Source organism: Vulpes lagopus, chromosome 6, assembly GCF_018345385.1.
Source record: "Vulpes lagopus strain Blue_001 chromosome 6, ASM1834538v1, whole genome shotgun sequence".
Classification (NCBI taxonomy): Eukaryota; Metazoa; Chordata; class Mammalia; order Carnivora; family Canidae; genus Vulpes; species Vulpes lagopus.
In genome coordinates this window covers 75,784,572-75,801,995 of record NC_054829.1, presented here as the reverse complement: position 1 = coordinate 75,801,995, position 17,424 = coordinate 75,784,572, and the positions used below count along the sequence as shown (strand labels likewise).

General features: G+C 35.5%; 1 protein-coding gene across 3 annotated transcripts in view; it reads left to right on the top strand.

Annotated features, from left to right (window-relative positions):
* The window catches only part of CDKL2 (cyclin dependent kinase like 2), a 45,856-nt gene that overhangs the window by 11,901 nt on the left and 16,531 nt on the right, over window positions 1-17,424 (top strand). For all 3 annotated transcript variants that reach the window (XM_041759305.1, XM_041759307.1, XM_041759308.1), the window contains exons 3-7: window positions 6,955-7,149; window positions 10,334-10,512; window positions 12,009-12,121; window positions 13,595-13,734; window positions 16,013-16,101. In XM_041759305.1, coding sequence (XP_041615239.1) covers window positions 6,955-7,149; window positions 10,334-10,512; window positions 12,009-12,121; window positions 13,595-13,734; window positions 16,013-16,101 — 716 coding nt within the window. The remainder of the gene's footprint in view (window positions 1-6,954; window positions 7,150-10,333; window positions 10,513-12,008; window positions 12,122-13,594; window positions 13,735-16,012; window positions 16,102-17,424) is intronic.

Genomic DNA, 17,424 nt, shown 5'->3' with positions numbered 1-17,424 from the left:
CTTCTTCCTCTCTCTTCTACGTGAGGCAGGGGGCCCTGAGCCCCTCAGCTGCCTGCACAACCCCACCTTTGGCTGCTGGTGACTCTCAATCTGCCAGATGCGCTGCAGCCCATTTTCTCCCAATTAAAGCAAGACTGTCAGCCTCAAAAAAAAAAAAAAAAAAAAAGGCTCAGCGGGGAGCCTGCTTCTCTCTGTGCCCCGCCCATCCCCACCCCTCCCACCATGCTCTCACACTCTTGCTCTCAAATAAATAAATACAATCTAAAAAAAAAAAAAAAGAATTCAGTTTCATATATTAGACCTCTCCCCCATATGTCTTATTCTTTGTTTTTCAACCTTTCATTTTTCCCTGCTTCATTCTAGATGTTTTCTTCTGACTAATCCTCCAATTCAGTAATTCTGTTTCAACTATTTTCAATTTACTTTTTTAAAAAAGATTTTATTTATCTATTCATGAAAGACACACAGAGAGAGAGAGGCAGAGACATGGGCAGAGGGAGAAGCAGCCTTCCTGTGGGGAGCCTGATGCGGGACTTGATCCCAGGACCCCAGTATCATGACCTGAGCCAAAGGCTCAACCACTGAGCCACCCAGGTGCCCCCCAATCTACTTTTATACTTAAGCATTGATTTCTTGATTAAAAATATATTTTTAATTTTAGTATTTCCATTGGATTTTTTTTCCATTGGATTTTTAAAATAGTTTCCAGTTTGCTGCCAAAACTCTTTATTGTGCTTTCTTGACTATTTAAATTAGTCTTTTCTATAGTCTGTATCTAGTACCTAATTATCTGGATCTCTCATATTTTTATTTCTATTGTTTTTTGTTTCATTTGTTTTTTCATTAAATTAACTTCTGGATATGCCTATATTAATTTTTAAATTTGTACACATAGCTTGAGTCTCGGGATGAGATCATTCCCCTGAGAGGAGTAACATTTACCTCTTTCTATTGAGGCTCTTGAGGGCACTCCAGGAAACTTAACATTGTACCATCATCTTAATCTAATTTGAGGAATTTACATTATTTGAATTTGAATTGTAGTCCATGAGAATGCCTATTTATTATTCAGCCTTATAGTTTGTGGACTTTTAGGGCCAATCCAAAGTGAAAGGATCTCATCAGGCTGTACCCCTTCTTTTTACCTTGATGGGCCCCAGACACCAATCACTATTACGTTAAGCCCCAAGATTGTCAAAAGTGCCACTCAAACTCTTAATCTTCTCTCTGAATTGATATGTTTCTAGGTTTCAAAACAAAACAAAACAAAACAAACAAAACAAAACAACACAACTCTAATTGCTTAGCTCACTGCCCTGGGTCTCTGTCTTCAAGATCCTAGTCTAGGGGCAGCCGGGTGGCTCAGTGGTTGAGTATCTGCCTTTGGCTCAGGTCATGATCCCAGGGTCCTGGGATCGAGTCCACATTGGGCTCCTTTCATGGAGACTGCTTCTCCCTCTGCTTGTGTCTCTGCCTTTCTCTCTGTGTCTTTCATGAATAAATAAATAAATAAATAAATAAATAAATAAATAAATAAAATCTTAAAAAAAAGATCCTAATCTAGATATGCTTTAGTATCTTATTTCTCTTGTCCCTTAGAATAGTGGTTTTATATTTTTGTTCTGAGTAATATTTTTATGTTACAGATAGAAAGAGTTAGAGGGAAAGAGAAAGGTGGAACTCATAACTGATATTTTCATTTTAGAAGTGTATTGTTTAATCTCCATATATTTTAGAATTTCCCAGTTATCTTTTTGTTATTGATTTATAGTTTATTTTTTTAAAGATTTTATTTATTTATTCATGAGAGACACAGAGGAAGAGAGGCAGAGACACAGGCCGAGGGAGAAGCAGGCTCCCTGCAAGGAACCTGATATGGGACTTGATCCCAGACCCCAGGATCATGCCCTGAGCCAAAGGCAGATGCTCAACTGCTGAGCTACCCAGGAGCTCCTGATTTCTAGTTTAATTCCATTATGGCACAAGAGCAAAGATTGTATGATTTCTATTATTTTAAATTTGTTAAGATGTGTTTTGTGGCCAACAATGTGGTCTGTCTTGGTGAATGTTCCATTTGAACTTGAAAAATACATGAATTCTGCTGTTGGATAATCTGTAGATATGTAGATTATGTCAGTTATATGAAGTTGGTTGATGGTGGTGGTGTTGAATTCAACTTTGTGTCCGTACTGATTCTCTACCTGTTGGGTCTATTTCTGAGAGGAATGGTTGATGTTTCCAACTATGATAGTGGATTTGTTTATTTCTCTCTGCAGTTCTATCAGTTTCTATAGTTTCTATCAGTTTCATATAGTTTGATGTTCTGTTGTTAGGCACATACATATTAAGAATTGTTATGTCTCTTTGGAGAAGAGACACCCTTTTCATTATGTAATACCCTTTTTATCTTTGATAAACTTTCTTACTTGGTAGTTTGGCTTATTCTGGAATTAATATGACTGCTCTTGCTTTATTTTGATTAGTGTGGTGTATTTTCTTCACCCATTTAATTTAGCTTATTTATTTAAAGATTTTCTTTTATTTTTAAAATAATTTATTTATTTATTTATTTATTTATTTATTTATTTATTTATTTATTTATTTTTGAGAGACACAGAGAGAGAGAGAGAGAGAGAGGCAGAGACACAGGCAGAGGCAGAAGCAGGCTCCTCACAGGGAGCCCGATATGGGACTTGATCCCGGGACTAGGATCACACTCTGAGCTAAAGGCACATGCTCAACTGCTGAGTCACCCAGGCATCCCTAAAGATTTTATTTTATTTTATTTTATTTTATTTTATTTTATTTTATTTTATTTTATTTTATTTATTTATTTAAAAATAAAGATTTTATTTTTAAGTAATCTTTGCTCCTACCATGAGGCTCAGACTCATAACCCTGAGCTCAAGCATTGCGAACTCTACTGACTGAGCCAGCCAGGTGCCCCTCCATCTATTTACTGTTAATTTGCATGTATTTTTATACATAATGTGTATTTCTTGTAGGTTACTTATAGTAAGATTGTGTGTTTTGATCTGTTCTGATAATGTGTGTCTTTTAATTGGTACATTTAGGTCATTGACATTCAAACTGACTATTGATATAGCTGAGTTACTATCTACCATATTTGTTACTATTTTCAATTTGTTGCCCTTGTTCTGTATTTGTCTCCTATTCTTTTACTGCCTTTTGTGGGTGTAATTGAGCATTTAATATGATACCATTTTTTCCTTCCTTTCTTAGCGTATCAGTTATCATTCTTTTTAAACTTTTTTTTTTAAGTGTTACCCTACAATTTGCAACATACATTTACAACTAATTCGAATCCATTTTCGGATAACACCGTACTGCTTCATTACTCATACGAGTAATGTATAATAATAAAGTAATCCTAATTCCTTCATCCTGTCTTTTGTATCATTGCTGCCATTCATCTCACTTATATAAAAGCATACCTTAGCATATGCATACATAAGATATATTCATAAGCATATATAGTCAAATACATTGTTGCTATTGTAATTTTGAACAAACTGTTATGTCAATTAAGAATAAGAAAAATAAAGTTTTTATTTTACCTTTACTTAATCCTTTGATGCTTTTCCTTTCTTTATATAGATCAGATTTTCTGGCCTATATTTTTTCCTTCTCTCTATAAAGAATTTCTTTTAACATTTCTTGCAAGGCAGGTCCACTGGCAACACATTTCCCCAATTTATGTTTGTCTCTGAAACTCTATTTTTCCTTTACCTTTGAAGGATTATTTTGCAGTATACAGAAATCTAGATTGGTGTTTTTTTTCCTATCACTACTTTAAATATTTCACTGCACTCTTGTTGCTTGCGTGGTTTCTGAGGAGAAGTTGGATGTAATTCTTTGTTTCTGCATAAGTAAGATGCTTCTGTCCTCTGGCTTCTTTCAGGATTTTTTCATCATTTATTTTCTATATTTTGAAAATGATATGCTAACATTTGTTTGTTTGTTTTTTTCTCTTGCATTTATCCTGCTTGGTGTTCTCTGAGCTTCCTGGATCTGTGATATAGTATCTGACATTAATTTTGAGGAAATTGTCTATCGTTACTGTTTCAAATATTTCCTTTGATTCTTTCTTCTCCTTCTGGTACTCTCATTACATGTATGTTATACCATTTATAGTTGTCTCGAAGTCTTTGGATAGTCTTTTTTTTTTTTTCCTTATTCTTCCCTTTTTGGTTTTTGAGAATTCTATTGACATATCCTCTAGCTTAGAGATTCTTTCCTGAGGTGTGTCTACCCTATGAATAAACCCATCAGAGACATTCTTCATTTTGTTAGTGTTTTTTACCTCCAGCATTTCTTTTTGGCTCTTTCTTAGGATTTTCATCTCTGGTTCCATCGCCATCTGTTATTGCATGCTGTCGACTTTCCTCATTACAGTCCTTAGCATAGTAATTATAGTTGCTTTAAATTCCTGCATCCCTGCCATATCTGGTTTCAATGCTTGTTCTGTGTCTTTAAGTTGTTTTTTTGCCTTTTGATATATCTTGTAATATTTTCTTGATAGCTGGGCATGATGCCCTGGATAATAGGAACTTCTGTAAATAGGCTTTAGTAACCTGGAGTTGAGGTGTGGGGGAGGGGAAGAGCTTTATAGTCCTATGATAGTTGTCAGTCTTTTAGTCTACTTATACTTCTGGAGAGTGAACTTTGAAAGTGTTTCTCATTTTTTCCTCCCTGTCTTAGGTGGGACAGGATGGCTGGAGTAGGATGAAGTTGGATATTTCTCTTTCCCAGGCCAGTTAGATAATACCACAGCTGCTTAGACACTGCTCAACTAGTTTTTGCAGATGGTAGGCCTTGTTAAGAACAGAGCTCTGGCATATTTCATAATGGCTCCCTTTTCTTCCTCCTATGGAAGGGGGAAGAGAGTTTTCTCCAAAATTTCCTTGGGGATCTGGCTGAGCTCCTGGAGATAAATCTCACAATATTGTGGGGCCCCTCTGAGACTGGGTTCTTCTGGAGTTTTTGAACTTTTAGATTTGTCCACACTGAGCATCCAGCAATTTGTCAATTACAGTTCAGGTTTTCCTGCCTTGGCATTGGTTCCTGCAAAGGTTTTCACTTGTCTGCTCCAGTTAAAATACTGTAACTTAAAAACAACCACTAACCAACAGCAAAGTAGGCTTTCCCAAATGATGCAACCACATACAAAACAGCCAACCAGATAATTTCCTCACTTTGCTTCCACATCTGCTCTATGAAAGCCTTTTCTTTAGCTTCTACCATTAGAGTGCTCCGCACTTCTTTCAGTTTGGTAATGCCCTGTGTAAATTGGTGTTTGATCAAATAATCCCACATAAATTTTAATGTGCTTCAGTTTATCTTTTAACACACTAATGCATATTTTATTTATTTATATACTTGATTTTTGAAAAGGTAACACATAAATATGCTATAAAATTTGAATAACTTTCCCTGCCACCTTTGCATGTTGGCTATTTAGCTATACCCTCTATCTATATCCATCAGAGGGATTTTATTCATATACAAAAATATGGATGTATATGGAGCAGTATGTGCGTGTGTGTCAAATCGCAACACTCTACACACTGACCTTCCTTTTACTTTTTTCACTTAATATATCTTAGTGATTACTGTGTATCAGTGGACATAAAACTTCTTTTTTCTTTTTAATTGCTGCAGTTTATTTCATTGTATGGATACACCTTAATTCACTTAACCAGTGATATATTTGGAAAGTGCTTTGTGATTCAATCTGCAATCTTTTATTTTAATAGATGAGTTTAGCCCATTTACAGTTATGATGTAACAGACAAGTACAGTCTAATTATCGTTTTTTCCCCTTTAAGAGTCATTATGGCTTAGTGGTTAAGAGTAAGAAATCTAAATATTTTACATTCAAATCAGCTGCAAGTCTGGATGTGCTTACATGGCATACATTCTGGACATGAAGGATAACTAAAGAAAAATGAAATGTTTTCAGGAAAAGACAGAGGGCACAGTGACTAGGTTCTAATTCTGCCTTTGACAATTACTGCTATGTGATCTTGGACAAGTTACTTAATCTCTGTGTGCTTTGGTTTCCTCCCCTATAAAACAAAATAATAATGGTACCTATTTCATAGGTTTTTATGATTGAATAGTGTCTGGAACATAGTAAGGAGTATATAAATATTTGTTATTAGTATTTATAATATACTGTTTTAGTACACCTTTAAAAATATTTTCTATATAATCTTTGAATTATTTTTAAAATATTGATTAGTTTCCTTTGGTAATTTAGAAAGGTTTTATATTTTATTATTTGTTACCTTTATAACTACAGCATTTGTAATATACTTAACCCTTTGTAAAGTAATTATTATGTTTCTGTTTCCTTTTCTCTCCACTTACTCATCTGATTTTTTTCTTTTTTTCTTTTATTATTGTTTTTAACTCATCTGATTTTGAAGACATCTTATTTATCTTACTGTTTACCATTAAACCTTTAATTATGTCTTATAATTTAAAATTTCAGGTTGAAAATATAATTCTGACCCACTGACAAGGAAATCAGCATATATACACTTTTGTTTGTATCTTATTTCTTCAAAATTTGTTAGTAATATCATTAGTGCCTGTTAGGTTTTGAATATTCACTTTCTGTTTTGTGACCATGATGCCAACATTTGTCTAAGACTTAGTCCCACACTAATGGATTCACTGTTGATCTTCAAAATTTTTTGCTGTCATCTTTTACTTGAATGGCAATTTTGTTGGGTATAAATTTCCTAGATCTCTCTTTGATTGAAGGTTTTCAGGGCTGTGTTCTAGTGGTTTCTTTCCAAAGAAAGCCAAAGGCAAGCGCTCAACCCCTGAGCCACCCAGGCGTCCCACACTAAGATTTTATATTGTGACTTATTGCTAAATAATTTGATGTTGTAAAAATGATTTTGCATTTTTTTTTTACAACAGCAACTGAGGCATGAAAATCTGGTGAATCTGTTGGAAGTGTGTAAGAAAAAAAAACGATGGTACCTAGTCTTTGAATTTGTTGACCATACAATTCTTGATGACTTGGAGCTCTTTCCCAATGGACTAGACTACCAACTGGTTCAAAAGTATTTGTTTCAGATTATTAATGGAATTGGATTTTGTCACAGTCACAATGTAAGTGTTTAGTTTAAATAATTATTTTGCCAACAATTAACTTGCCAGATATCATCACTTAATGAGACACTTGCCAAGCCTGAAGTTTGGACCAGTCAAATAATTGAATGAACCATGTTACTTTGATATTTACCAATTTTCGTGTTTCATCATAATGTGGTCTTTCCTCCAACATTTTATTATAAAAATTTTAGTTTATACTGAAAAATGAAAGAATGTACATGAATAGAGTGTACATGAATACCCACACAACTACCACATGGATTCTTTACCTGTTAACATTTTACTGTATTTGCTATATGACATTTATTCATGTAGTCATTCATTTATCTACCCATTAACCTGTGTTATTTATTTATGCATAAGTTGCAGACATCAGTACACTTCAACTTTAAATACTTCATCTATGCATATTAAATTATTTGTTTGCCTCTTTTTTTTTAAGATTTTATTTGTTTGAGACAGAGAGAGAGTAAGCCAGCGAGAGAGCACACAAGCTGGGGCAGTAGCAGAGAGAAGGAGAAGCAGACTCCCCACTGAGTAGGGAGCCCAATGCAGGGCTTATTCCCAGGACCCTGGGATCATGACCCAAGCAGAAACTGAGCCACCAGGAGCCCCATGTTTTTTGTTTTTTTAGGTGACATTTGCTAAGTGAAAAGCACAAATTTTAAGTTCAGATTCTCTTGCCTAGTTGTGAAATATGAAAATCCCTGCTTTTACTCTATTGTCTATCACAATAATTTTATATCCTTTGAGAATCATATAAAAGCACCTGTAGGTGAAATGACACTTGTAAGTATAAAATAAATAACTCAACACATTGATTCTGCCCAGTTTTTTTTTAAATATTTTTTATTTATTTATTCATGATAGTCACACAGAGAGAGGCAGAGAGGCAGAGACACAGGCAGAGGGAGAAGCAGGCTCCATGCACTGGGAGCCCGACGTGGGATTCGATCCTGGGTCTCCAGGATGGCGCCCTGGGCCAAAGGCAGGCGCCAAACCGCTGCACCACCCAGGGATCCCTGCCCAGTTTGTTTTTTTAAGGTTTTATTTGTTTATTCATGAGAGACACAGAGAGAGGGAGACGCAGGCAGATGGAGAAGTAGGCTCTGTGCAGGGAGTCCCACGTGATAGGCGATCCCAGGGCCGGGATCCACGATTACGCCCTGAGCTGAAGGCAGGTGCTAAACCACTGAGCCAGCCAGACACCCTGATTCTGCCAGTTTTATGAAATATGTTTTTTAAAGACTTTATTTATTTGGCAGATAGAGTCAGATAGAGTCAGAGAGCAGGGGGAATGGCAGAGGGAGAGGGAGAAGCAGACTTCCTGCTGAGCAGAGCCTGATGCTGGGCTTGATCTCAGGACCCTGGATCATGACCTGAGTTGAAGGCAGATGCTTAACTGACTGAGCCACCCAGGCACCCCTTACCAAATATTTTTAAATCACATTTTAAAATGTGTGTGATTGTATAAGTAACAAATGCTAATAGTAGATATGGGGCTGACCCTGTGACCTTACCCAGATGTCTAGGATGAGACAGAAGTTGGTAGCCTATGCAAAATGCTCAGCAGTGACAGATTGCTATTTAGGATGCTGGTCCTCTGAAAGAGTTTAAAATAAATATATTATAAAAATTTTCAAAATGAAGCTTATGTGTATTAGAGAATGAGGCCTAGTAGTTTACTTGGCCTAGCTGTGGATTTTTAGTATTGTCTCCCAGCATCCTGTTTTCTGCTTCCATAGTCTCTCCTTTAAAAATCTTAACCACTGACTTTGTTGTACCCTTTTTACATTTCTAATTGCCTGATGAATGTCTCCACCTAAAAGCCCATATGGCTAAAACTAAACTAGTAATTATTCCATCAGAGCTAGCTTTTTTAAGACTTCTTTTTATGGAACCACCATTAGATTTAGATTTAGATTTCCAGGTTTAAGTAAAATATCTGAGATTACTTCCTAAATTCTGTTGATTTTTATTGAGAATATTTCTAAATTGTATCTTTTCCATTCCGTTTCTCTGAACACCAGCCTAGTTTAGGTTTTTACCATCTCATAATGTCCCAGTGTTCTTCTCCTGGCCTCTCTCCCTCTTTCTAATTTAGTTTATTTATGGCCAATATTTTTAAACACCATATTGATTATGTCACTTCCATGGGTTTCCATTGCCTTGACACAAACTCAGACTTCCCAGTCTGGCAGTTGAGGCAGCCTTCCTCCCTAGTGTATAACCTCCACTTTAGAAAAATATTTCCCTAGAGTTTCCTGATATATTTTTGTCTGCATTTTTTCTTCTTTTTTAAAGTTAATTAATTATTTTAAATATTTATTTATTTATTTATTTATTTATTTATTTATTTATTTATTTATTCATGAGAGACAGAGAGAGAGGCAGAGACCCAGGCAGAGGAAGAAGCAGGTTCTCTGCAGGGAGCCCAATGTGGGACTTGATCCCAGGACTCCAGGATCATGCCCTGAGCCAAAGGCAGGTGTTCAACCACTGAGCCACCCAGACATCCCTCTTTTTCTTTTTTTATAAAGGATTTATTTATTTTTTCATTTATTTATTTATTTATTTGAGAGAGACAGAGACAGAGAGAGGGAAAGAGATGGAGAGAGAGAGAAGCAGATTCCCCGCTGAACAGGGAGTGGGACTTGGGGCTGGATCCCACAACCCTGAGATCATGACCTCAGCCAAAATCAAGTCAGATGCTCAACCTGGAGCTGAGCCACCTAGGCGCCCCTCAAATTCAGTCTTTTGCTCTCCTTGTTACTTTCATTTGGATTGTCCTTCCATTTATCCAGGTTGCACATAGTATTAAAGACCTATCTTAGAACCCAGCACTTCATTAAAATTTTCCATGACCACTCTAGTCTTCAATGATAGCCTTACTCTGTTATCTCTTAGTCTTGAGAGTGAGTAGTCATTAACAGAACAGTTGATTTGGTATTTAATAATATATATTTCATACAATATCTTTGATTGTCTAAGTGAAATTTCAAGCATTAGTATTTCTTGCCTCGCAAGGTCCCAATTGCTTGAGAGCCAGGAACGATTTTATGTGCTTTTACTTGTATTTGTTATAGGGAGAAAAATAGTACCCTGCACATGGCAGGTCCTCAAAAAATAATTTGCTTAACTTGATGTCCCAATATATGCCATATTCTGTTTTCTGTCTTAGATTATACACAGAGATATAAAGCCAGAGAACATATTAGTCTCCCAGTCTGGTGTTGTCAAGTTATGTGATTTTGGATTTGCACGAACATTGGCAGCTCCTGGGGAAATTTATACTGATTATGTGGCAACCCGATGGTACAGAGCTCCAGAACTATTGGTCGGTGATGTCAAGTATGGCAAGTAAGACATCCATGAGGGTGTGGAGGGCAGGTTTAATTCTTTTTTCTTGATAATATAACTTTTTCCTGATAATATGTTTCTAATTTAATCAAAGATCCTTATAGCACTGAAAGGAAGTTTTGCACTTAGGGAACTGACTTATTCTTTTGGGGTCCTCCTCTTTAAATGTTTTTGGTGCAATGAGTTGGGGAAAGCATACTTATTTTAAAGGTAGGGAAGTCAAGGTGAGTAAGTGGGCTATATTTTACCATGGGTTGGAAATAGATATATTTATCACTTGTAAAGAGAGGAAGTGTTTTTTTAAATTTCTTTTTATTTCTTTTAATTTTTATTTAAATTCAATTTGTCAACATATAGTATAACACCCAGTGTTCATCCCATCAAGTGTCCTCCTTAGTGCCTAGTCACCCAGTCACCCCATCTCCCTACCCACTTCCCCTTCCACAACATTTTGTTTGTTTTCCAGAGTTAGGAGGCAAGAGAGGGAATGTTGATTGGCTAAATCTGACAGTGTTAGAATGAGGCAAGGTGAAGATGGCAAGGATGGGGGTAGAAACATATTTGAGTAAGATGATTCTTTTTTGAGTAAGATGTTTTTAAAATAAATTATCTGCACAAATGAATTATTTAGATAAGAAGGGATGGCAACCTTTACTGCTTTTGGTAGAAATCTTCCTAAAATGTTTTCTATACTTTCTGTGTTTTCAGTGCACAATCATTTAATATTTTCTTAATTACACTGAGTTCCCATTTTATTGTTATATAGTAACCTTTGTACCATTTTATTTTATTTTTTAAAAAAGAAAAAGATTGCTTTTTTTTGGAGGAGGGAGAGGGGCAGAGGGAGAAAAAGTTTTAAGCAGACTCTTCATAAAGCATGGATCCCACCCAATATGAGGCTCAATCTCACAACCTGGTCATGACCTGATCTGAAACCAAGAGTTGGAGACCCATCCGATTGTACCACCCAGGCTCCCCTGTACCATTGTATAATTCAGCTATGACCTTAAGCAATTTCAAGGTAGTTGTCTCTATGCTAAGGACACCAGCATATTCTTTAGTCCTTGTGACTGATTTTTAAGACAGTTTTCTATTTTTCCCCTGTTAGCTTTCAGTTCTCCTTGCTGTTACTGAATGTGTCTCCAACAGCCTTCTGGTATGCTGTTTTCGGGGTGTGGTGGGATAGGCTGATCAACCTTGTTAGAATTATGTATAAACAAAGAATAGATAGGCTCCAGATGAAAACCCAAAAGGCTTATTTCCAGAATAATGTACACATAATAATAATTTTGACTTTTCAGAAGCCTTTTCCCTCTTATGATTGAAGTTCCTGGAAATATAACTGAGTAAAATTGGGAATTAGTATTTTAAGTTTATAGGGAAATGTATTTTTATGGGTATTTTAAAGCTTATCACTAGTAGTCTCAGTACCAAATATTCAGTCACAATAAACATCATAGGATGCCAGACTTTATACCACATTGCTTTTATTTCAGGGCTGTTGATGTATGGGCCATTGGTTGTCTGGTAACTGAAATGCTCATGGGGGAACCCCTTTTTCCTGGAGATTCTGATATTGATCAGCTATATCATATTATGATGTGTTTAGGTAAGATTATGCATCTGCATTTTAAATTTTAGAATTTTTTCCCTTATGTTTTTGTTTGTATTGATTTTACAAGTTGTTGGTATATTAAAGATGATATGTGTTTTAGCTGACAGTAGAGAGCAAATAGGAAAATCTCAACTATCTATGTATATTAATTCTTCTTAGCCTGGCTTTGGTTTGTCTGATGTATGGTCTTATTCATGCTCTCATATACCCTCCTGTCCCACTCCCCACAAAGACCAAAGACTGTAAATTTTCTCTGTACTTTTGCATTCAGTAAATCACATGTAAATGATGCAAATGATCATTTTTTTTCTTTGGGTTAGCAAGCATTTGGTGTACTATGACTATTACCCTCATACTCACCTTCAAATTGAGACACAGAGACTTCTAGGTAGTTTACTTTTTAAAAAATATTTTATTTATTCATAAGAATAAATAAATTTATTTATTAAATTCATGACACAGAGAGAGAGGCAGAGACACAGGCAGAGGGAGAAGCAGGCTCCCTGCAGGGACCCCGATGTGGGACTAAACCCAGGACGCTGGGATCACGCCTTGAGCCAAAGGCAGATGCTCAACTGCTGAGCCACCCAGGCATTCCTTTTTAGGTAATTTAATCTTGGTGCTTTGGACAGAATTTTAAACCTAGACTATCAAAGTCTTCTTACATTTGTTGAAATATTAACTTCATAGTTATTTTATTTTATTTATTTTCTTTTTTTTATGATAGTCACAGAGAGAGAGAGAGAGAGAGAGAGAGAGAGAGAGAGAGGCAGAGACACAGGCAGAGGGAGAAGCAGGCTCCATGCACCGGGTGCCGGATGTGGGATTCGATCCCGGGTCTCCAGGATCGCGCCCTGGGCCAAAGGCAGGCGCCAAACCTCTGCGCCACCCAGGGATCCCTCATAGTTATTTTAAACTCGATTAGGCACTGAAGTCAAAGAAAAAGTGCTCAAATCAGACCTTAGACATAGGTACAAAATCAACAGATGTTTTAATTTTTTTAAATTAAAACAATTTGATTTTAATTTTAGAATTAAATTCTCAAAAAGAGTGGAACTGATTATCTAGATTAGATTTTGATCATATGACTAATAATATTTTCATTGTTTTGGATGGCACTTTATGCTTTGTTGTTAGAAGTGAAGAAAAAATTATAACATTCTTTACTTGTCCTTTTTCTATGTTCCCTTGTAACTTCAGTTCTATATATAGTGGTTTTGAATTTTCTAAATGAGTAGGTTGAGATAAGAATGTTAATTTTCTTTAGTTGACTTGCATCAACACCACTGTGAATGAAGACGTCCAGGTGCACTACCCTGAGAACACAGTTTTTGGTTGATTTTGCATGCTGAGAGTCTCAAGTCTGTAAGCAGTGTTCTACTCTTTGGTCCCGTCCACATTATATGTTTCTTTGCCATTTCTATCATGATGTATAATGACAGAGATGTGTGCTTTTCTCACTTCCAGGTAATCTAATTCCAAGACATCAGGAGCTGTTTTATAAAAATCCTGTGTTTGCTGGAGTAAGGTTGCCTGAAATCAAGGAAATAGAACCTCTTGAAAGACGCTATCCCAAGCTTTCTGAAGTTGTGATAGATTTAGCAAAGGTAATCAAACTGTTTACTTTCTTATAGTGAATTTATGTTATAGAGACTTGATTTTCTTTTTCTTGTCTAGTTGATATTTTAGGTCAAAATTTCAATATTGATTTAATTTAATTTAATCGTCGTATTTATTTTAAGTAAACTCTACCCCTGACATGGGGCTCAAACTTACGACTCTGGGATCAAGAGTTGTACTCTGAGGTCAAGAGTCCCATGTTTTGCCAACTGAGCCAGCCAGAAGACCGCCTCCCACCCAATCTTGCCTTTTTTTTTTTTTTTTCCTGCCAGTAGGCTCCTTTTTTAAAAAATATTTTTTTTATTTATTTAAGAGAGAGAGAGAGAGAGACAGAGATAGAGACAGAGAGCACAAGTGGGGAGGAGAGGAAGAAGCAGGCTCCCTGCTCAAAGTGGAGGCTCAACCACAGGACCCTGGGATCATGACCTGAGCTGAAGGCAGACGCTTAAATAATTGAGCCACCCAGATGCCCCCTGCCAGTAGGTTCTTAAGCTCAACTTGGAGCTCGAACTCCCAACCACAAGATTAAGAGTTACATGCTCCACTGACTGAGACAGCCAGGTACTCTTCTACTGATTTTAATTTTTGTATATTCAGAAAGAGTTTAAATAATTTGGCAGGGGGATATTCAGAGAGAAAGGCCTAAAAAATTTGCTTGTCTTAAGAAACTATTTAGTATTATCTAGCATGTTTTAAGTGAAAACATCCTTCCTCACAACAGTATGTTTAATGTTTAATACTTAAAATGCAGGCCTATGTAACTAGAAAAGAGAAGAAAAGTAGAATAAGGAAATAAAAAAGAAAGGTAAAGAGGTAGCAAAATATTAAAATGTAGGGCATAGGATCATGACCTATACTGTATCGTTGAAGAGGCTTTCGGTTAGCCCCTGGATTCACTGAAGCTAATTTACAAGTAATCCTCACCTTTGCCTTCTCTTTGAAGAAGATACTAACTGGGAAATTCTCACTGGACCTTTCAAATTGTTAGCTCAAAAAATTCTTATTAATTAGAACTGTCCTGAAGTATTGATAAAATAATTACAGTATAGCTGAAATACCAGGATCATATGACATTTACTCAAGATATTTTTTGCTTTTTAAATTTTTGAAATAACCCATTAAAAAGGTTTACTAAGCTTAAAAAACTATAACAGGTTCTTTTTTAAAATAACAAGTTCTTAGTAGAATACACTGCTGCTTTTCTACATAATCTTCTAATGGATTCAAATATTTTTCATTGAGACCAGCTTTATGACCTATTTATAAGATTTAAAGGGAATTAAGGTAAAACTATTATCCAATTTATGTCCCTTAGAACTATGTAACTTTTAAACATTTTATTATGGAAAATTTCAAATATAGAAAAGAAAGTAGAAAGAATATAGTAGTATAATGAGCCCTCCTGTACTTACCTAGCTGCAGCAATTAACAACCTTTTGACAATCTTTTACCTATCTCAACTTTGTTTTTTGTAGTATTCTGAAGCAAATCCCAGAAACTATATTATTTCACTCATAAATACCTTAATTATTTGTAGAACTTGTTCACTTAAAGCTATTTATTGAGTTACTCCTATTTTTACTGGCATTGAGTGGTTCCAATAAATCAGAACAAGACCTGCATTATAATAAAATATACCTATGTAAGGTATCCAGCACAGTAATATACACAGAACAAGCCCTTTCCCTTCCATTCTGCAAGGGCATTAAATAAAAATTTACAGTAATTCCCTAATATTATAAAATATCTAACCAGTGCTCAATATTTCATTGATTTTCTCATAATTTCTTTTTATAGTTTGAATTAGGATCCACATGAAGTGTATAGATCACAATTGGTTGATATATCTTAATTTACAAGCTCATATTCACCTCTTTCTTTTTGTTTAAACCTAGTCATTTATTTGATAAAGTAGGTTATTTGACCCTTAGAATTTTCTACATAGTATAGTTTAATATGTTCCTCTATGTTCTGTATTTCCTATAAACTCATAGTAGAGCTAGAGCTTGATCAGAATCAGGTTGATTTTTGGCAAGACTACATCATAAGAAGTTTATGTATTTCCATCTAGAGACATGGTGGTCTTTCTTTTTGTGATATTAGCAACCATTGGTGGTCATGGTCTAGATTTGTACTTTATCATTTATTATACATTTTTAAAATTCATTGACTATAAAGAGTGATTTTCTATTTTTCTATATTTAGAAATGTAAATGTAACCAGTTTTTCTTTGATATGAGCTGTGTATATTCCTTGGTTTTCCAGAAATGCTTACATATTGACCCAGACAAAAGACCCTTCTGTGCTGAGCTCCTTCACCATGATTTCTTTCACATGGATGGATTTGCTGAGAGGTATAGTTCTGACTCATATTTTCTGGGGTACCCCAATCTAGAGTTAAAGTAATGGTATTCTCTTATTTCTCTACTCCCCTGATTTTATAGGATCTCAAATATTTAGCACCCTACCTCTATTCACCCTTAGCTGTAATACTGTTTCTAGGAGTGATCCCCTGAATTCACTAAATTAGGCATCTTGGTTTTCATGAAGCAGTCACTTCGTGATTTTCTTTCTGTTTCCCTTGGTGACATCTACTACTCAGGTCACTGATTTGTATGTGGCTACCAGCTGTGTGATGCCATCATCTTGGGTACAGATATGTTTGCAAAGGTGCCATCTCCTGTTGCCATTGAACTCACACCACACCTAGTCCCATAACACTGTTGTCACTGCTAAGCTAGAATCTTGATGTGCCAAACTTGTGTGTGCCAGCGCTGCTGGCATGGTCTCTTGTGCTATCCCAGCTGCTGGCATCACTGCAGCTAACAAAATAAAAAATGGTGAGATGAGTGGCAATGACAATGCTTTATATTTTTGCAAATCTATTTAATAGCTTAATAAAAGATACCTTGTTTCTCTTATTTGCATTTGCATTCAGTTAGTTGTGACATGTTGTTTTGATTGAGATATATGAAGAAACTTTAGCTTCACACAGATATGTACTTGCAAAATGGAAGAGTATAATGATTGCTCTTTTAATTAATTGTGAGTATTCTTTATTGATTCCATACCCAGAACTTTGTTACTATACCAAAATTTGACAGTGGTAGTTTGTTAAAAGTTGGTTGCATTGTGGAATCTGAAGCATATCAGTGAATTTTTCTTACCCTGTTACATTGAAATCCATTTGTCTATCTTGTACTTCAAATAGATCTTTTACCTATGCATGCTTTTTTAACATCATGATTAGTCATTTAGAAAATATTATTTTGCTAAATAATGTAGATCTTTAAAATGATAACATATTTCATTATATAATATCAAAAAGCCACATTCTCTGTCATCAGAAAAGTCTTTTTAGGTATTGGGAATTTGTTAAGGTCACAGTAGTGGACACAAGTTTAAGAGAATTCTAATTTTGTGTAAAAGTTTGAATTTTATCATTCACACAAATATTATCAGTCGTTTTCTTATGTTCACTAAAAAGAAATGTCTGCAGAATACTCCAAGCCTGAATAACTGTAGTTTTCTATTCGTCTTTCTTTCAAGTAAAAATGTTCCATGAAAACGGTGGTTAGTTTAGTTTGTATTTCAAATAATCACACAGTTCCTTTTCTTAAGACAGCCATTGCACTTCGGTTCATAGCAGAGGTGCTTTATGCATATTCTCTTCTTCA